Below are 22,041 nucleotides of genomic sequence, written 5' to 3' on the forward strand. Positions count from 1 at the left end.
CAGTGCACCCACCCAGCCCACAGGGAGGCCCCGTGTGCACACAGCAGGCGTGAGAGCAGTGCACCCACCCAGCCTACAGGGAGGCCCCGTGTCCACACAGCAGGCGTGAGAGCAGTGCACCCACCCGGCCCACAGGGAGGCCCCGTGTGCACACAGCAGGCAAGAGAGCAGTGCACCCACCCAGCCTACAGGGAGGCCCCGTGTCCACACAGCAGGCGTGAGATCAGTGCACCCACCCGGCCCTGCAGGGAGGCCCCGTGTGCACACAGCAGGCGTGAGAGCAGTGCACTTGACAGGTGAACAGCTCCACTTTCTGGGCACCAGTCACCCAGCAGATGCACGGCCCCAGCCCCGTCCAGCTTGCTCCCTTCACTGAGCTGCGCATGGGATAAGACCTTGGAGCCCGCTATGCTGGCAGTGGGAACAGGGCTCCAGGGCGGAGGTGGGGAGCATGGACACCTCAGCCACCAAGGACTGAGAGGCTGGGCCCCAAGCTCCTGGCCAAACCCCCATGCCTCCTCCGACGAGGCTCTGGGAGCCCCCACACAGGGTTTCTGGGCCTCGCTCCAGTCTCTCTTCCTCGAGGTCCTGTCCTCAACAGCTTTGGGCTGGAGATTTTGTAGTCAGCTCTGGGCGTGTGGAGCGAATGGAAGCAGCATTTGCTTCGTGCTCAGACAAGCCGGGGCTGAAGCCCAGTCCCACCACCCCTGCTGGCCCGGGACCCAAGCAGAGACCGACAGGGCAGGGCCACACCTGTCCAGGCAGCACATCTCCCACCTGTTCGGTGGGGAGGAGAAACAGCACCAACCCCACAAGGCCGCTGTGGTCTGGTTGGGAGCGTCCAGCAGGCTCCTGCATCTCCTCCATGGGGACAGTATGGCTCCCCCTGCCTGGAGCACCCCCAGTGTCTAACCTGAACGGGATCTCTGACGGCACTGGGCTCATGGTGACCCGGGTCCTCTTCTGGGCCAGAGGGAACCAAGCACAGGTGGGCACTTACAGAGCTCTGCCAGCTGCTCGAAGGAAAACGCCAGATGACTGCATGGCGGGTCAGCTCAGAAGGTTCCAGGCCCTCCAGCGCCCACCACGCCATCCGGTGTCCAGGCTAATGGTGAAGGCACACTAACAGGGACAATTCAGCGGGACAGGGACTCATCCAGCCATGCCCAGAGGGCCCTCGGGTCTAAGGAGGCCCACGCAGGCCTGAGCCCTGGCCAGGTCTGGGTTCAAATCCTGCCCACCCACTTACAAGCAGAGAGAGCGCAGACCTGGTTTCCCGTCTGTTAGCTGAGATGACAACAGGGGTCTCAGGCTGTCCAGGCCCTGCAGCCTTCCTGACTGGCCCCTCACCACGGCCTGCTCCCTGCTTGCCTTCAGGAACCCTCAGGGGGCACCCCGACCCTCGGCCTGCTCTCTCAGGACCCCAGCCCTCCTCTCTGTGTCCCCCACACTAACCCCAGGGCCTGTTGTAGGGCCCCGATACACGTGCTGAATGAACCACTTCTTCCAGGAAGCCCTCCCGACCTCTGTCACCCAGGCCGGTCAGGCGCCTCCTCTGGGCTGGCCCCTCAGCTTCCCCCATCTCAGAACTGACCACTGACATCTGGCCCGACCTGGGGACTCCACAGACATGGACCTTGTCAATGATATCCACGGCAGCATCTGGCTCCCAGCAAAACATCCAACTCATCCTACATGCTCAGTACACTCCTGAATGAATGAATGTATGAAAGAAAGTGCCAAGATCACTGCGGCGCCGTATGCGAGTCCTCTCAAACTCATCGATCTCCTTCCAACACTGCCAGGCATCGCAGTTATTCCCTGTTAAGTGCTGAATTGTGTCCCCGCAAATGATATGTTCCAGTCCTGACCTGTGAATGGGACCCTGTTTGGGGAAATAGTGTTTCTCTCTGAAGATGTAATGAGGCAGGTGGTCCTGGTCCCTCTGACTGGCGTCCTCACAAGCAAAGAAGGAACCTGGAGAGTCACATATGGGAAAACGCCACATGAGCAGAGACGAGAATAATGTGGCCACAGCCAAGGGACACCTGGAGCTGCCGAAGCTGGAAGAGAGAGGAACCCTCCCTAGACCCTCGGAGGGAGCACGGCCCTGTCCACACCCTGAATTTGGACTCCTGGCCTCCAGATCCAGAGAGGATTCGTGTCTGTTGTTATAAGTCCCAGGTTTGGGCGCTCTATCGCGGCAGCCCCGGGGCTCCAAGTGGTGAACTGTTTTCGCTGTTCCTCCAGAGACTCTGTCCTTCCCGACACCCCATGACCCCCAACTACATCCAGCTTCTCACTGTGGCAGATTCCATCCAAAGCACAAAGCCCAGGTGCCTCCTGCCCTGTTCCTGCATTTCCCGTGTCTTGTAGAGTGAGCACGCTCCCCCTTTATAACCAGCAGGGGGTGCAGACCAGCCAGGGGGCGGCGGGGGCCTTGGGGACACACGCAGCCAGCCTGGGGTAGGTGGGGGGTCTTGGGGACAAACACGGCTTTGTGGGGAAGGTGGTGCGCTGTGAGAGGGTTTACAGCTCCTATTTTCAATGACAAATCATGATTCTCAGTGGCCCCTGCCCTCCTGGCTCACCGGGTGACACCCCAGTCAGGCCCTGGGGGCTGGGAAGGAAGGGGGAGAAAGGAGCACTTCTATTCAGTACCCCTCGTCTTCCTCCTCAGCCTCAGCGCTTGGAGGACTTTGTTGGGTTGTTTAGGGGCTCCGATGACACTCCTGTTCCTGCCCAAGTGTGAAATCCACGGGGCAGGGGAGTTAGAGATGAGGAAGTCTGCAGATGGGGACCCAGGGCCCCTTAATCCTAAGAAAGGCCGTAGGGGGGCTCAGCAGGGGTGATGACATGAGTTATCAGCTCACTTGTCCCACCTGTCCCACCTGTCCCACCTGTCTCACCTGTCCCACCTGTCTCACTTGTCCCACCTGTCTCACCTGTCTCACCTGTCCCACCTGTCTCACCTGTCCCACCTGTCTCACTTGTCCCACCTGTCTCACCTGTCTCACCTGTCCCACCTGTCCCACCTGTCCCACCTGTCTCACTTGTCCCACCTGTCTCACCTGTCTCACTTGTCCCACCTGTCCCACCTGTCCCACCTGTCTCACTTGTCCCACCTGTCTCACCTGTCTCACCTGTCTCACCTGTCCCACCTGTGCCATTTGTCTCTGTCTGTGCCCGCCTCCGAGAATTCCTGGTGAAGGAGTATCCTTGGGAAGGAGTATCCTTGAGGGCAGAGCTGAGTGTGGATCGTGGCTCTGCCTGGCTGTCTGCAGCAGACTGTGTTCCCCGAGGATGGCCCACCCCCACTCCTGTCCCCTCTGCTCCCCAACATACCACCTCCCACCCCCATCAGAAAGTGACTCTCACACCTCTTCCACCCGGGCTGGCCTGAGACTCACCAGAGACAGACCAACGGGGGGACCTGAGCCTGTGAGACTGCCGGGGCCAGGAGAGGCCGGGCGCTTTGCCTGGTCCTCCCAGCACACACTCTGGGAAAGTGCAGCACCCCAGCTTGCCCCGTTGGAGCGGCCTTGTCAACCGTCCCAGCTGAGTCAGCCCTACCGACCCCACTGTGGCCTCCACACATGAGAGCAGCTGCCGCGGACCCTCCAGGCCAGCCCATCCACCAGCCAGAAGCACCGGGGACTCAGCCGAGCCTGGCCCAAATGCCTGACCCCCAGAACCCACGAGAGAGAATGACGCCATTGTTTTCCTTTGCCAAGATTCTGAGTCGCTGGTCACGTGGCGACAGTAACTCCAACACTGGTTGTGAGATCTCGGTCGGACACGTCATCGCTCAACCTTTCGGAGGCTCGTCTCTGACTGGGGAAGGGGGCCACTAGGACCACCAGTGAGATCATGAACCTATGTCGGGGCAGAATTGCCATCAGGGACATCGCCACCCCCTCGTCATGACCCAACTGTGAAGACAGGACAGACGGTAGGGACGGTACTTCACAGCAAAGCTCCTTCCGGCCGGCACAGCCCTGCCCACCATCAGACTCCCGTCCAGAAAGAATGAGACTTCCCTGCCTGGACAGGTGACCAGAAGGTCCCTTCCCCCCAGAAGCCTGGTTCTGTCTGTCCATCCCTTCAGGACCCGCAAATTAATGCCCCAGCAACCCCTCCCAAGCCGGGCCAGGTCTCGCCTCCCTGCCCCCTCCTGGAATGCCGCCTCCCCCCCACTGCCCTGCACCCCTGCTCCAGCCTCACACCTCTGAGCATGCGTCCACCTGGGACGCCCACCACCTGTCACCCACATGCCCCAACCCGGCACACAGGCGAGGGTGACCTGTCAGTCTCTCTCCCCCGTTCTGAGGCCACGCCCCACTCCACCGTCCTCACAGCCCTCACGCCTACCACCATGGGTGACGCGCCTTGGGTAACCAATACAGTTCTGGTGAGGGAGTCCACAGGTCTTCACTGAATGAATGAAACCACGTGATGGATCACACGTGACAACATGGGAAACGCTTGCAGTGTGTTACAGAAGGGCAGCGGTGGCTCCGCAGCAGAACCCTCGCCTTCCACGTGGGAGACCCGGGTCCCATTCCCGCCCAACGCACCTCGTGTACAGCCGACACCCGTCTGTCAGTGGAGGCTCGCGTGTTGCTGTGTTGCTGATCAGGTTTCAGGGGAGCTTCCAGACCAAGACAGACTAGGAAGAAAGGCCTGGAGATCTACTTCTGAAAACCAGCCACTGAAAACCCTATGGATGGTGCAGGACCAGGCAGTGTTTCATCCCATTGTGGTTGTGGTCGCCATGAGTCAGGCTGACACCAAGACAGCTAAAAACAACAGGTTCTTTAAAAGATATAAACTGTATTTGTATTATAATTCACCGGAGGGAAAGTCAGAACTATAACAAACGGTGAACAATGTTTCTGAGGTAGCTATTGTTTTCCCCTCTTTATCCTACTTTCTTATTTACATGTTTCTGTAACAGAAATGTACTGCTGTTGTAATGGGATAAAATGAATAGAGACATAAAATTCAGATCTCCTCACAAGGAGCGTCTTAACACGCACCCAGCTCAGCGCCCAGTGTCTGACAATCTTGCACACATTATGAAGATGGGTGGTATTTTCAGAGCTTCAGTAACAAGCCTCACCTCTCCTCAGGGCTATAAAATATCCAGGGGTGTTTTTATCACCTTTCACACCGAAAGCCGGCATAGGAACCACCGTCGCTCGGCCTTGACTCCTTCAGTCACTTCATGCCATGATGGATTGTTCTGGAAACAGACAAGCTGGAGGTGTGCCCTGCAAATACAGTGGAGGGGAGGTGTGAGCCCGGCTCACAGTGACCCCGGGGCTGCCAAACCATTTCCGCGGTGAGGAATGCTCGATACGTATTCTCGAGCTGTCAGCTTTCAAAAGAGGAGACTGACTGCGTCCCACGGCCGCTGTGGTCTGGGCCCGTGGGTGGGCCACGCAGTGTGGACACCACCGCTCGGAACGGACGCAGGCGGTCCTCACTGGGCGCAGTAGCAGGGGACATGAAAACAACTGTGCAAGCTGAAACCGTTGAAAGCGAATCTCCCCAACTGCCTCAGCCTCCCGGGGCCACCCAGCAGAGTGGGTGGCAGCTCTGGAGTCCAGCCCTGCCAACAGGCGCCAGCAGGAACGCACGCTCGGTCGGCTCCGCGGGCAGATCCCTCCTGTCTCTTCCATCTTCGGTGCCCCAGCTGCTTCTTGACATTTCCTGGCTCACAGACGGATCCTCACATGGCGTGGCATCTTCCCGCTTGTGACCTTGTTTCTGCGTCTGCGCTCTTTTATAAGACACCACTGAGAAGCGACTAGGCTTAGGACCCACTCTGTGACCTCACTTAACAAATAATGTCTTCAAAGAAAGACGCTACTTCCAAACAAGGTCACATTCCCAGGTACAGGGTGCTATCTCTTTGGGGCACACAATTCAACCCACACCTTTTGCAGGGAAACAATTCAATCCATAACAATAACCAATATGGAAAATGGTTTCAAGACCTTTAAAAATTTTTTATATCAAAACATCAAGAACTCTCTTACTGTTTTAAACGTATAGGAAAATTTTTTTACAAAAGTAAAACAAATGTTTATTTAGTACACTATACTAAATAAATGTCCATTGCAAAGAAAGGTGATCCAATAGAATGCAGAAATTATCCAACAATATCATTAATGTCATATGCAAGTAAAATTTTGCTAAAGATCATTCAAAAGTGCCTGCAGCAGTATATCGACAGGGAACTGCCAGAAATTCAGGCCAGATTCAGAAGAGGATGTGGAACCAGGGATATCATTGCTGATGTCAGATGGATCCTGGCTGAAAGCAGAGAAGACCAGAAAGATGTTTACCTGTGTTTTATTGACTATGCAAAGGCATTCGACTGTGTGGATCATAACAAATTATAGATAACATTGCGAACAATGGGAATTCCAGAACACTTAATTGTGCTCATAAGGAACCTGTTCATAGACCAGGAGGCAGTCATTCAACAGAACATGGGGATACTGTGTGGTTTAAAATCAGGAAAGATGTGTGTCAGGGTTGTATCCTTTCACTGTATGTCATCGATTGAATTGTGTCCCCCAAAAATATCTGTCAACTTGACTAGATCATGAGTCTCAGTATTATACGATTGTACATTCTATCATTATGATATAATAAGATGGATTAGTGGCAATTATATCAATGAGGTATACAAGATCAGCTAGTGTCTTAAGCCCATCTCTTTTGAAATATAAAAGAGACAAGCGAGCAGAGACACACGGGGACCTCATACCACCAAGAAAGCAGTGCCGGGAGCAGTGTGTACTCTGGACCTGAGGTTGCTGCACTGAGATGCGCCCAGACCAAGGGAAGATTGATGACAAGGACCTTTCTTCAGAGTCAACAGAGAGAGAAAGCCTTCCCCTGGAGGTAGCACCCTGAATTTGAACTTCTAGCCTACTGAACTGTGAGAGAATAAACTTCTCTTTGTTAAAGCCATCCACTTGTGGTATTTCTGTTATAGCAGCACTAGATAACTAAGACACTATGCTTATTCTATCTGTACGCTGAGCAAATAATCCAAGAAGCTGGACTATATGAAGAAGAATGGGGCATCAGGATTGGAGGAAGACTCATTAACAACCTGCCATATGCAGATGACACAACCTTGCTTGCTGAAAATGAAGAGGACTTGAAGCACTTACTGATGAAGATCAAAGACCACAGCCTTCAGTATGGATTACCTCAACATAAAGAAAACAAAAATCCTCACAACCGGACCAATAAGCAATATCATGATAAATGGAGAAAAGACTGAAGTTGTCAAGGATTTCATTTTACTTGGATCCATGATCAACACCCATGGAAGCAGCAGTCAAGCGATCAAAGGATATACTGCATTGGGCAAATCTGCTGCAAAAGGTTTCTTTAAAATACTAAAAACCAAAGATGTCACTTTAAGCCCTAAGGTGTGCCTGACCCAAGCCATGGTCTTTTCAATCACCCAACACGCATGCAAAAGCTGGACAATGAATTAGGAAGACAGAAGAAAAACTGATGCTTTTGAATTATGGTGTTGGCAAAAATACCAGGGACTGCCAGAAGAACAAAACAAGTCTGTCTTGGAAGAAGCACAACCAGAATGCTCCTTAGAAGCAAGGATGGTAAGACTTCATCTCACATACTTTGGACATATTATCAGGAGGGATCAGTCCCTGGAGAAGGACATCATGCTTGGTAAAGTAGAGGGTCAGAGAAAAAGAGGAAGACTCTCAACAAGATGGATTGACACAGCGGCTGCAACAATGGGCTCAAGCATAACAACAGTTATGAGGATGGCGCAGAACTGGGCAGTGTTTTGTTCTGTTGCACAGACGGTGGCTATGAGTCGGAACCGACCCGACAGCACCTAACAATGATAATTTAAGAATCAACTCGATCGCAAGTAACACAACACCAAATTTAAGACGTGAGAAATACTGAGACTGAAGTGCTTTACTTCTTTGTAAAAAACCACATCGAGAGCAGTCTGAACAGCTCTCGCCTTCTTGCTGTACAGCTGACAATATGGACTGAAGATCTTTTTCTGCCTTGGTGAACTGCCGTCTACGGTCCTAAGTTTAGATCGGCTTCCAGCTTTCAGCACCATTAACTGTCTTCAAGAGCTCCTTCAACGTGACGTGTTTTGCTGGCATCACTTCCTGTGGACATCATCGAGCCTCCTGTCACACCTCCTTCCTGGCTGTGCTGGTTAGCTCTCCCTGGCAGAGCTCCTGTATCAAGAGGTGGCAGCACTGACAACCCCAGGATCTACTCTCTCCTCCAACTCCATTTATACCCAATTAGAATTCGCTTCCGGCGTTACCACTTCTCATTTCTATGCGGCACTTCCACCTTTGCTGGCCGATTTCCTTTTTTAAAAAATAATTTCTTTTATTCTCTAAACATTAGAGAAGAAACTCAGGAGGCAGTGAGTTCATGATAACCATGGCAGGGGCCATTCGGAAAAGGAGGGTGAAAATGGTTGCATACCTTGAAGAATGTCATCAGTGTCACTGAACTGTACCTGTCAAACCTGTTGAATTGGTGGATGTTCCGCTGTGCAAATTTTCCACTGTCCTCTTTATCCGGTTTTGTGGAATGTCACGTGGGCTCACCGTGGGATACAAGGAGCCGCACGCCGACACGCTGGGCTGTCAGTGTGTGAAGTGTGCGCCACACGCACGACCAGTCATGCCAACAGTGAAAGAAGCCAGGTCACAGACCACAATACCCGCCTGCTGTTGAAACGGCAACACACGGACGGAGAGCGTACTTTGTGCCATCCCTCACGGCCAGTGTCCCGTGGTAACTGGAACTCAGGCCGTGTGGCTGAAGAAAGCCCCAGCGACCGGCTTCTGAAAAATCATCCACTGAAAACCCTACGGAGCAGAGGTCGACTCGGACACACACCAGGTTGCCGTGAGTCAGAGTCGACTTCATGACAGCTGGTCCCTTGATGTCGGGGCACCTCGGGGCTCTGGCCTCAGCTCTCCTGTCCTCACTCTCAGCCCCCTCGCTCCCACTCCACGCCCCAGCTCCATGGCCCTCTGGGCCCCGCCTTTTCCAGAGATGCTGGCTGGTGAACGACGAGATGGTGACCTGCCCTACAGCTCTGCATCCACATCTAGCATCATCCTGGCCCGGAAGGGAAGCAGGCACCACCTGATGACCCAGGGAGTGAAATGTTCAACCTCACTGGTATTCAGACACGAATTACAACAAATATCTTTGTCAGTGACATTTGCAAAGTTCAACAAATTAGAACACCTACTGCAGATTAAGGAGCCCTGGTGGTGCAGTGGTTAAGTGCTCGGCTGCTAACCGAAAGGTCAGCAGTTCAAATCCCCCAGCTGCTCTGCAGAAGAAAGATGCGGCAGTCTGCTTCTGAAAAGATGTCAGCCTTGGAAACCCTATGGGACATCTCTACTCTGTCCTATAGGGTCACTATGAGTTGTAATCAACTCGATGGCAACCGAGTTTTTTTTTTTTTCCCACTGCTGATTACCATGTGGTAAAATACAGAAACCTTCCGAATAACCTGGGGGGGTGTGAGAACGTTAAAAACGTCCCTACATTTTGACATAGAATTGCACGTACAGAAATGTCTCTGAAGAAAACCATTTCACAGTTGGGGAGAGGGGTGGGAGTCGGGGATCTCCGAAAATGCACACGTATGTCCGCTCCGTGTTAGTTATAATTGCAAAAAACGGAAAAGGTCATCTAAATATCCAACAATAACCAAACCAGTGGCCGTCAAGTCAATTCCAACACATGTTGACCCCACGTGTGTCAGAGGAGAACTGTGTTCCACAGGGTTTTCAATGGCTGGTTTTTTAGAAGCAGATCTCCAGGCCTTTCTTCCAAGGTGCCTCCAATTCTTTTGGTTCACGCCAAACACGTTAACCTTTTGGGCTACTCCGAGATTCCATCCCATAATAATGTTAACTGTGGCACACAGTAAGAACATGCACCACTAAAACAATGGGTGTAAATACTCTGGAACTGGGAGGGGTAACTGGTTCATCACCCCTCCTCCCAAATAGGACTTGAGAAAAACGGGCAAGACGGGAATAAAACCCTGTTTGTTAACGACAGACTTGGAGTAGAAAACAAGCTAGGGGTCCCTACCCTACTAGACTCTGAAGAGCAGATTCTAAAGTGACGGCAGCCACAGCATGAGGGGCCGGAGGCTCCAGGCCAAGAGGGGCAAGGTGGGCCCAGTGTGGGGGAGGGGGAAGCAGGACCTTTAACTCTCTAACCACATCCACTAGGAAAAAGCTGCCCAGTGGAGGCCAGGCTCTCACCGTCTCTACCAATCAGGAAAGCCAAGGGGGTAGGAGGCGGGGCCGAGCAGTCCACCCACCTGGAGTCCCAGCCTCTCCCTGCGGCCACCTGGGGCAGCCAACTCATGGTGGGGCCGGTGCAAAACGCACACGAGGGCCCCTTGTTCCAAGTGCAGGGGTGAGTGCCGCCAAAGATACTGAAATACGAAGAGTTCTCATGTCTTCCGTGACTTGTCACAGTGTTTTCATTTGTTATTAATGTCATTCTAAATAAAGACGAATCTCTAGAAAAGGACATCATGGCTGGTAAAGAGCAGGTCAGTGAAAATGAGGGAAACCCTGAAGGAGATGGCATGATAGCTGATGTTATGTGCCAACCTGGCTCAGCTGTGACTCTCAGTGGTGTGGCAGACACTGGACTGGCTGCTCTTCCATAAGTGATACGATGTAATCACCTTCCATGATCTGATCTTTCAGCCAGTCAGTTGAAAGGGGAACTTCCTTGGGGGTGTGGCCTGTCTCCAGAATATAAATGGCTGTTCTGGTAGCACTCGCTCTCTCTCTCAACCCTACACACTTCTCATCGCCTGACGCCGGTACCGGGAGAAGTCTCTAGCCTGGAACCTGACCTATGGATTTGGGATTGGCCGGCCCCTACAACTGTGTGAGACATTTCCCTGGTGTAAACACCTGCATATTTATACATACAGAGAGTGTGTGATATATTTAACGCTGGTTTCGCTCCTCTAGAGAACTCAAAGGAAGACTCGTGGACCCACACAACAGCCATGACGACGAGCTCGAACATCTCAACGACCACGAAGACCGCAGAGGGCCGGCAACAGTTCCTTCTGTTAGACATAAGGTTGCTCTGAGTCAGAGGTGACGCGATCGTAACTGAAAACAATACAAAGTAAAGAAAACTGCAAATCATCAACATGGATTTCAGCGTTCAGCTTTCTATTGTGCAATGCCGGCTTTAGGGACAAATCCGAGAGCATTTAACTGGAAGGCGAGGTGCCAAAAGGCACAATGTGTACTTTGTAGCTGACGAGCACGTGTACTGCCTTCTCACCACAGGAGTGGAGACGCTGCAGGAAATTAACTGTTTGAATTTCACTCCTTGCTGCATGCAACCTTCTGCCAACACTACCCTGGCTCCGCAGGAAGCAGGATGGTGGGGGCCCACGGTTCCCATTCCTTCTGCGTCATCATGCTCAGCGTAAGGGGCGGGTCAGACGTGGAAGGAGCGTGGAGAAGAAAGGACATGATGGGGGTCCTGGGCCCCTCGTGTCTGTAGAGCGTCACGGCCCTCTTCCTGCCTTTGCAACAAGCGCTGCTTCCCACGGAAGGTACAGCCGCCAGTGCCTCCACTGCCCCGCTGACTCAGCCACAGGTATGCAGACGCGCTTTGAGCACAGAACTATGGGGGCCCCGTGGTGGGTGGGGGCTCAGCAAGACTGAGTGAGCACAAGGTAAGCGCGTCATAGAAGGCACGCCAAGACGGTGAGGCGCTCGGCGCAGGTTCTCCTGGGCTCCCACACACGTTCCACTGTCCCAGTAGACTCACTCCCGAAACCACAAGTTCAAAGAAAAAAGTATTAAGAATTTCAAGATGGCAGTAGCAGAGCATTAAACCTGTGCGGGCCCTTCTGAAGGCGGGGTCCTAGGAGACTTTGCGGGTGGCATGCCCATGAAGCTGACCCTGCCACAAAGCACTGGAAATTCTTATCATTGCACGTAAATTAGAAAAGCAGCCTTCCAATTTGTTTATAGAGAGAGATTGCAGCTTTGATTAAAAACCGACGTGGGCATTTAGAAAAAAAAAAACGCTGGAAGAAAGAGGGAAGGGTGAGTAGGTGGAGGTCAAGGCATTTCAGGGCAGTGAAACTATTCTGCATGACGCTGTCATGGCGGACACAGGACATCACGTGTCTGTCAGACCCACAGGGCTGCAGGCACACAGAGGGCGCCCTACTGTGAGCTACGGACCTGGTGAATAACAGCTTCAGCATCAGTTCATCAGCTGTAGCAAACACTCCACAGGAATGCAGGATGTTGATAGCAGGGGAGACAGCCTGCAGAGGAGAATTACAGGGAACTTTTATTTCTGCCCAATTTTTCTGTAAACCTAAGGCTGCTCTAAAAAAGTCTGTTAAAAAAAAAAGACCGAAGGAAACATGGCAGGTAGCTAACACTGTCGTCCCTGCACAGTGGACCAGAAGTGTTCTGCCCTCTTCCCTCTCCACCATCCTCTCCGTTACGCCCGGCGTCTCATGCGGCTTTGCTTCCCGTCCTGAAGACCCTCCCTCGGCTCAGCCAGCTCCAAGGATAAAAACCAAGCACTGTAGCAAGTAAAAACAACCAGGAGGTGATGTGGAAAAATCTTATTCGAACTTGATTTCCATCTTCCAGGAAGAAGACGGGAAAGGCCCAGCTCCGTGACAGCACCAGGCCTTACCTTAGGACTAATTAAAAATAAATGAGCCAGATAAATAAATAAACCGACCTGGTGCGCACAGCTCACAGCGGGCGGGGCTGGCCTGCACCACCGCCACGGAGCTGGGGCACAGCAATCACCCCTCATGCTCCATGTGGTCTTCACTCTCGAGAGCAGTAGGCAGCACAGGGAAATGAGGCTCAGAGGGGACGTGGCCTGGATGCTGCACCTTAGCCTCCTTCCCTCCCCCACCCCCAAGATGGAGACACTGAGTCAGGACATTCTCAGACAGAAGCAAAGGGACAAAGAACCTGAGCAGTCCAAGGCTGCTGCCCTCCTGTCACTGGGGCTGCAGGGCAGTGCCACCATGTCACAGCCTCTCTCTTAGCCTCAGTTTCTCCATCTGTAAAACAGGCGGGTGGGGGGAGTTGGGCTAGCCAGCCTGATGCCGTCTAAGGGCCAGGCTAGCTCTAAGCCCTAAAGAACGGGCACTATTATTCATGGATAATCTTTACTAAGCACCAACTGTGCTCCACGCCAAGGTCCCTGGGTGTTGCAATCACTTTGCACTGGACTAGTAACCAAAAAGGAGCCCTGGTGGCACAGCGGTTAAACGCTTGACTGCTAACCAAAAGGTTGGGGGTTCAAACCCACCAGCCACTCCACAGGAGAAAGATGGGGCAGTCTGCTTCCACAGATTACAGCCTTGGAAACCCTATGGAGCAGTTCAACTCTGCCTTACTGGGTTGCTATGCGTCGGAGTCTGCTCGATAGCAACGGGTTGCTAACCAAAAGGTTGGCAGTTCAAATCCACCCAGTGACACCACGGAAGAAAGGACTGGTGATCTGCCTTCATAAAGATTGCAACCAAGAAAACTCTATGGTAAATTTCACGGTGACCACAAAGACAGTTAACAAACCTACCCATAAAAATAAAAATAAAAAACATGAAGTCTCCGTAAAAACAAAACCTACAAAAACAAAAGAAATGGAAAAAAAGTCCACAAACAAAAGGAATTCAGGCATTACGCTGAGTGAAGTAAGTCAATCACAAAAGGATAAATATTGTATGAGACCTCTATTGTAAAAACTCATGAAAAAGTTTACACACAAAAAGTAACAATCTTTGTTGGTTATGAGGGATGGGAGGGGTGGGGGAAAAATACTAAATAGACAATAGGTAAGTGGTAACTTTGGTGAAGTTAAGACAGTACACAGTACTGGGGAAGCCGGCATAGCTTGTACAAGAAAAGTTCATGGAAGCTCCATAGACACATCCAAACTCCCTGAGGGTCTCAATTGCTGGGTGGAGGGTGGTGGGGACCATGGTCTCAGGGAACATTTAGCTCAATTGGCATAACACAGTTTATAAAGACAATGTTGTTCTGCATTCTACCTTGGTGAATAGCGTCTGGAGTCTTAAAAGCCTGTGAGCTGCCATCTAAGATACTCCACTGGTCTCAACCCTTCAGGAGCAAGGGAGAATGAAGAGAACAGCATACAAGGAAAAGATTAGTCCAAAGGACTAATGGTCCACAGCTACCAAGGCCTCCATCAGACTGAGTCCAGTACAACTAGACGGTCCCCGGCTACCACCACTGACTGCTCTGACCGGAATCACAACAGAGGGTTCTGGACAGAGCTGGAGAAGGATGTAGAGCATAATTCTAACTCACACACACAAAAAAAGACCAGATTTACCGGACTGACAGAGACTGCAGAAACCCCGAGAGTATGGCCCCTGGACACCCGTTTAGCTCAGTGGTAAAGTCAGTCCCGAGGTTCATCGTTCAGCGGGGGATTGGACGGCCCCATAAAACAAAACAGGACTAACGAGGCACAGCAGTCCAGGGACAAGGACTAGAAGGCAGAAGGGGACAGGAAAGCTGGTGATAAGGAACCCAAGGTTGAGTAAGGACAGTGTTGACGTGTCGTGGGGTTGTTAACCAATGTCATAAAACAATGTGTACCGACTGTTTAATGAGAAAATATTTGTTCTGTCAACCCTCACCTAAAGTACAATTAAAAAAAAAAAAAAGAAAAGCTCAATAAATTGTGGAAAAAAAAAAAGAAGACCCTATGGGGCACAGTTCTACATGGGGTTGCCATGAGTCAAAGTCGATTCGACAGCCATGAGCTTGGCTTTTTGGCTGTGCTCCAGGCCCTTGCTGGTTATGTTCACATACACGGGGTCACTAGATGCCATGAATTTGTACAAAAACTGAGTGTTCCTTCACGAGGCAGAGAAGGCTGTTCACAGAGAAGATATGGAAGCATCGACCCTTCACACATCCCTAGTGTCAAGAGACTCAAGTAACAACCAGAAAAGAAACTGAGGCTCAGAGGGACCAAGTAACCCACCCAGGTTATGTACCCAGAGCAGCCCCACCAGGCCCCCAGCACCCCGACACCAAATGGTAGGATCTCCATCCAGTGGGCAATGCCTCCTCCAGAGGGGGGGAAACCAGAACTCGGTGGCCTTGGTTTGAGTGAAATAAAGAATAAAAGAAGGTCCCTGGAGCAGAAAGCAAACAAAAAACCCCCTTAGAATGGCAGTTGCCTCCTGGCTTCCCTGACAACCAGTAAGGACTGCATTGGTGGGAGTGCTGTTGGCTGCAAGTAACCAAGCCCTTGACTTCAAGCTCGTAACAATGAGGGAATGCACTGGTCATTTGACCAGAGGCCCAGAAGCGGGTGGCCTGGGCAGGCAGGCGTCACAACGTCACCAGGTCCCCAGCTCTGCTCACTCTCTGCCCGACCACCAACCGTGCTGCACCATCCTCAGACCCGCCCCACCCACCCGTATGGTCCCAAGGTGCCTGCCAGCAGCCATGGGGGCGTCTATGTCTCCACCACAAGAGAGCCGACTTCCTGCAGCTCTCCACCCAAAGCCCCCACAACCTCCTGCCCTGGGCCACTGTCCACCAGGACCAATCGCCGCAAGGGGGAGCGGTTAACCCTGGACCATCAGACCACCTGTGGCTGAGGTCTCCTGCCAGACCACCTGTGTTGTCCATGGGGCCAGGTGCTGGGCGTTGGAGACATCAGCCATAATGTCCACCACAGGGTCCAAATTTATCTGGACGTGGGGCCCCCGGTGTGGTTTAGGCCTGGGGAGAATACAGATGTTCTCCAGGGCACAACCAGATCAAACCTGGAAGACAATTCATGCCACAGAAACTGCCCCCATGCCAGGCTCAGACAGGCCGAGACCCTCTCCTCCAGACTGCAGAGTGGGCACTTCGCTCCTGTGAGCCCCGCTCACTTCCTCATCTACAAAGTCAGGATAACTCTGCTGGGATAAACATCACTCGGAAACCACGTGGAACGCACGAGGACAGCGAGGATGGGGCTGGGAAACAAAGACTCCTTCTTCCTTGGATAAAAGACACACGTGGACAGTGCATCTGTCACTAAGAACTCCAGGGAAGGAAGGCTGTGCTGTGGCCCCACAGAAAATGGGGGTGTGAGAGAGAATGCTGCTCCCCAAAGAGGCTGGTCTCTGTGGCGGCCCGTCTGCTCAGCTTCTGCCACCCCTGGGCTGTGGGCTCCTGGCAGCAGGGCTGCGGCCAGGCCGTCACTGCCCGCAGGACTAGCCCCGGGAGGGTGTGCTTGGCGGGCGCTGCAGAATGAGCAGGAGGGCGGACGCTGCAGAATGAGCAGGAGGGGGGGATTCCGTCCGTCCAGCCTAGTCAGAGATGCCTCTCTCACCGAGTCTGAGCTTGCAGAGGTCCCTGGGTGGCACAAACAGTTTGTGCTCGGCTGCTAATGTAAAACCCATCTAGCGGCACCATGGAAGAAAGGCCTGGAGATCTGCTCCATAAAGATCACAGCCAAGAAAATCCTATGGAGCAGTTCTACTGTGAAACTCATGGGGTCCCCATGAGTCGGAATCGACTCCACGGCAACTGGTTTGTTTTGGGGGGGAAGAGGGGGAGTGCAGCAAAAGAGCTCGCAGCCAGGAACAGTCTTTCCTGGGGGCACAACCAACTCTTGAGAGACGTCTAACAGAACCTTCCTGGCACCCCCCATCCCTATTTCTCTAGGGACCAGGTCCCTCCACTGTCCTCAGGGGCTCAACTACATTATTCTCCCTATACCCACTCATCCTTGCAAAGTCCTCTGTGCCCCAAAGATGCCTGCACCCACCCCAAATGATCACAACATTTCTCTGGGCAGCTAAGCTCAGCCACAGAGTTAGCCAAAAAAAAAACAAACCAAGCGGCTCTAATTCACACCAAAGTGTGAATGACTAACAAAGCCTAAACTTTTCTCAAGGTATTTGGGATTTTACAAGAGAGGACTCAGTGACTCAAGTTGGGCCCCCAACAGAGAAGATGACCCCTGACTTGGGACCCAAAGGATGAGAAGGAGTCAGCCTTGAGAAGAGCAAGGAGTGGGTGTTCTGGCCAGAGGAAGGGCCACTGCAAACACCCTGAAGCAGGAAAGAAAACGGCCAGTTTAAGGGACTGGAAGTAGATCAGAGCGAGTGGAGTGCAGTGAGTGGGTGTTTGTGGATCAACGACCAAGTGGAACAGGAGTTTGTACACCTGGGTCTTCTGCAAACTGAGTCTCGGCACGCACTATTTGCTCACGAAGCTCTTCCACAAACAAAAGTTTCCAATTGTACCAATGCCACTTATTAAATAAGCCAAAACCCTGCTGGGTGCTTTCTACACAGGATAATTGCTGACCAAGCCAAGGACCCTGGAAGAGAGGTCTTTATTATCTCCCCTTTACAAAGGGAGAAAACGAAGCTCAGAAAGGGTTAGTGACCTGCCCAAGGCTGCACAGCAGGGGAGGTGGGGCCAAGATAGCGGAGTAGTCAGATGCTTCCAGTGGACCCTCTTACAACACAGGACCCAAAAAAACAAGTGAATTGATTATATACGACAATCTAGGAGCCCTGAACATGAAAGGCAAAGTTAAGGAACAGGACTGAGTTGCAGGGGGAGGGAGAGACAGTTCAGAAGCAGCGGGGAGTTGCCAGACCTGACCCGGCAAGAGCCTGAGCCCTTCAGGCCTGATCAGCTCAGGGGTGAGTGGTGAGGCAGGCAAGCCGCCGTGCTTAGGAGGCATATTTCGCACTGGTAGAGACCCAGCGGCAGAGTCTACACGGCCACCCAGAACCAGTGAGAAGCAGCCCTCAATCGGTGAAAGGTAAGTACTTGCGACCAGCCTACTGCACAGATCAAAAACACACCCCTTATGGAAAAAATTCTCTCCCATTTACCTCCCCGCTCCCTGCTCTACACTGAGTCCTGGACCAGCTTCAGCAATTGCTGAGTCCCCTGGGCCGGAAGTAGGATCCATCACACACCCTGAGCCATTCTCCCTGACCTGGAGAGCGAACAAATTAACAAATGGGAAAAAATAAACTGCCAGCTTCCCTAAGCCAGGAACCCAGGCACAGGCATAAGGGATCCATGGACTTTGAGTGCCTTTCCCCCTGCATAGACTCGTGTGGGCCCATTTCAACAGCGTAGGCCCTCATTACCGCAGTACAACAGGGTATACACCGGAAGTCTAACTTCAACTGTTTCAGCTGTGAAGTGGCAGGTTCTTGACATTTGACACTGCTCTGCCCGTTAAGCAGGGTCTTCACCTACCCACATCAGGGGCCTGAGAACTGGTGGCTCCAACCATTCCACCTAGCCACCTGCAATAGGGGCCCAAGAATAAGAGGTGCCCCCCAGTCCTTACAACCAACAGCACTGGGTGCTCACAGTCCGGCTGCAAAACCCACCCACCTATGTGCTCTAGGGCACAGGGACAAGCCTTCCTCCTGGATACCTGGGGGTGGCCGTCAGCCTCCTGCCTTGCTCAGAGTGTGTCCCCCTGTTGCAGCCAGATGCGTGTGCCTACACCAATCACCCATGCCTGTCTAAGACTGTAGATGAGAGCCTACACCACACACTTGGTGGCTAACTACCTGGACACCTGAGCTGAATCCATACAGGAGGAATGTGCAGACTCCTAAGCTCACATACCTAGTAACAGATCTAACCACCTGGTGACAGGACATTAGAGCTTCAAAGGTGCCAGTAATCAAACTAGCTCATACAAGCAGCCTGTTTGGGTATATCAAAACAAAACAAGAAGCTAGGACGCAGTAAGTAAACATAAAACAAATATAATAACTAATTGATGGCTCGGAGACAACAGTCAATATCAAATCACATGAACAGGCAGGCCATGATAGCTTCAGCAAGCTCCCAAAATAAAGAATCTAGAAAGAAAATTTCTTGGAATTACTGAAGGCAGAGTACAGAAGATTAATATACAGAACTCTTCAAGAGATTAGGAAGCAAATTAAGCAAAATGCAGAACACACACTAGAGGAAATTAAAAAGATTAGAGAAGAGCATAATGACAAATTTAACAGGCTGCAAGAATCCACAGAGAGACAGCAATCAGAAATCCAGAAGATTAACAACAAAATGTCAGAATTAGACAACTCCGTAGAAAGTCACAGGAGCAGAACTGAGGCAATGGAAGTCAGAATTAGTGAGATTGAAAATAAAGCACTTGACCCCAACTTATTTGAGGAAAAATCAGACAAAAGGATTTTAAAAAATGAAGAAACCCTAAGAATTATGTGGGAATCTATCAAGAGGAATAACCTACAAGTGATTGGAGTACCAGAACAGGGGGGATAACAGAAAATACAAAGAGAATTGTTGAAGATTTGTTGGCAGAAAACTTCCCTGATATTGCGGAAGATGACAAGATATCTATCCAAGATGCTCATCGAACCCCATATAAGACAGATCCCAAAAGCAAGTCACCAAGGCATATTATAATCAAACTTGCCAAGGTGAGGCGTCAGAAGGAGGATTTTAATGCAAGTTGGCCTGACATCCGAGTCTGTGAGCAACTCCATGCTCTGGGCGTAACATGCAGTCAGGGATGCAAGCGTGTCAAAGTTCGATTTCACTTAGAGAGCCCAGAACTCTGACATGTTTTTAGTAATTGTCATTGTGTCTTCTACTAGACTCTGTCCTCCTTGAGGGCAAGGACTTCTAACCTTGCTCCTCGCTGAGTCCTGAGCACCTCAGCCCTACTCCTCACACACACTGGCCCTCAGTCTGGGGCCTGGACAAAGGCCAAGCCTGTTTCTTCATCTGTAAAAGGGGGGTGAGGAGGAGACGAGATCATGTGTGAGGTCCCAGCACAGACACGGGGGCCACCCACTAACAATTTACAAGTCCTCCACCACCGTCTCACCCCATCCTCAGAGGAACCCCAAGACCTTGTAGGCATGAAGGAACTATTCCCTCCCATTTTACAGATGGGGAAACTGAGACTTGGAGAGAAGGGATTCCCCGCTAGAACACAGGCTGTACCAAGGGCAGGGGCCCCTGTCCAGTCCCCAGGGCTACAACGGGGGGTGCGCAGTTAAGTATCTGTTGAACGGATGCGTGAATGAGGAGGGATTAGAAGTCATGGCTTCTGACTCCTGCAACCGCGTGCGTCCCCTCGCTGTCCCCTGCTAAGAGCTGCCGAATTTTTGAAAGATAATTGGAGAGGGTGGGAGGAAGGAATCAATGTTTTTAAAAAGTCCACTACGGGTCAGGCGCGGTGCTTTTAGATTTCAATCAACCACATGCCCTGGGCTTCTGTCCCCTCATCCCCATAGCACAGATGAAACAACGGACGTTTCCGTCTGACAGGCGGACCAAACAGCTGGGGAAGAGCTGACCTGCCAGGACGCCCGCCCCTCCGCCAGGGCCAGGCCCCGGGGCGCCCGCCAGCAGCCCCGAGGCCTCTAACCCCCTGCCGCTCTCTAGGACACACGCTGAGGCTGGCGGCAAGGGTCGCTGTCGGCTCCCAGTCCCGAAGCCCGGCTGGGGCACAGTCTTCGCTGCGGCCCCGGCGCCCCGCCCCCGCCCCATCCCTGCGGGAAGCGTGACTCAGCGGTTCTCGCCGCGGACGCGAGGCTGCTCGGCATCCTCCGCCCAGGTAGACACCCGGCTCCACTCCAGGCCGCCGGGCCACCGCCGCCACCCGCCTGGCGGGAGGGACCGCCCTCCCCCGCGCGCCCCCGGCCCGCGGGGCTCCGGCCCGGCTCGGCCTCATTTCCGGCGGAGCCAGCGTGGGGCGGTGGACACGACCGCGGATCCAGTAGCCGCGGGCCCACCCTGCCTCCTGGACACGGGCACCTCCGCCAGCCCCGCAGGACGCGATGCCCAGGGACTCGGTGCCCAGGGACTCGGTGCCCAGGGACTCGGTGCCCCGAGACACCCCCGCCCCCGCACACCGGGGCACCCACGGGGCTCCCTGCTAAAAGCCCACAGCCCCTCCACGGCGGATCCAGCAGCCCCTGAGGAAGATGCTGACAGTCCCCGTGGCGGGGAAGGCCTCGGACAAGTGTCCCCGCCGTAGCACGCTGCCTCCCCGCGTGTCCATCTCCCCCTCCTAGATGGGCTAGGAGCTGTCCCCACTGTCCCTTGGGCAAGGTCAGCGCAAAGCATCCCTGGAAGTTTGTGGCCTGGAAAGGGGCGCCCAGCCTGCGAACGCCACCAGCCCGACAGAAGTGCGGGCTGAGCTGTGAGGCCCCGTTTTGGTGACCTGTCCCACTTTTCGGGAAATCCTGACAGTTTGGGGCCAGCTCCTCCGTCTGGTTATAAATCACAGGAATAAAATACCAGCCCCAAACCAGCCAGCTCTCCCTCCTACTAAGGGACCCTGCCTCTACGGGCACGCGGCAGGCGAGCCCGGGAGGATGGGCAGATGGTTTTCTCCTGGGTCCCTCTTCGTCTACGGGGAGGGGGCAGACTAGAAAATTCTGCGGGCTCTGGGCAGGGCTGAAACCAGGCCCAAGATCCGAGGAACATCGCCTTTCTCAGGATATCTCCATAGACCCGCCCCTGTGGCCTTTTTAAACACGACGGCGGGCGGCCCAGGGGCGCAAGCCACCTCCCGCGGTGCCTCCCGGAGGGCGGCGCGGAGGAGGGGGCGCTGCCACCCTCCCGGCCCCGCGAGGGGTGGGGTGGGGTGGGGTGGGGGACAAACACACAGCGCGCGGTCCACACCTTCGGAGGGCATCGGGTGCGACGGCATCCCCACGCCGCGGGCGGCCGGAGGGGGTCTCAGACACACGTACGTTACCTTCGGTCACATAGCTGTGGTCCCGCAGGAAGCTGTGGTTAATTTTCCGCGCGTCCGTGTCCTCGCCCATTGAAGGCCGTGCCCGGTGCCCTGGGCATGCCCCGCCGCCGCGCTCCGATGCAATCCGCAGGGGTGGCGCCGGGCGCGCGGGCCATGCCGCTGCACCTAGCCGGGGCG

At 53.3% G+C, this 22,041-nt stretch overlaps 1 protein-coding gene across 1 annotated transcript in view; it reads right to left on the reverse strand.

The window, feature by feature from the left end:
* Positions 1–22,035, reverse strand: part of PPP2R2C (protein phosphatase 2 regulatory subunit Bgamma) — a 123,386-nt gene extending 101,351 nt beyond the window's left edge. Inside the window, exon 1 of the mRNA XM_004383493.1 lies at positions 21,865–22,035. Within this exon, the coding sequence (XP_004383550.1) occupies positions 21,865–21,934 (70 nt within the window). The 5' untranslated portion in view covers positions 21,935–22,035. The remainder of the gene's footprint in view (positions 1–21,864) is intronic.
* Between the last annotated feature and the right edge of the window lie 6 nt (positions 22,036–22,041).

The sequence above is a fragment of the Trichechus manatus genome, unplaced genomic scaffold, assembly GCF_000243295.1.
Source record: "Trichechus manatus latirostris isolate Lorelei unplaced genomic scaffold, TriManLat1.0 scaffold00111, whole genome shotgun sequence".
Classification (NCBI taxonomy): domain Eukaryota; kingdom Metazoa; phylum Chordata; class Mammalia; order Sirenia; family Trichechidae; genus Trichechus; species Trichechus manatus.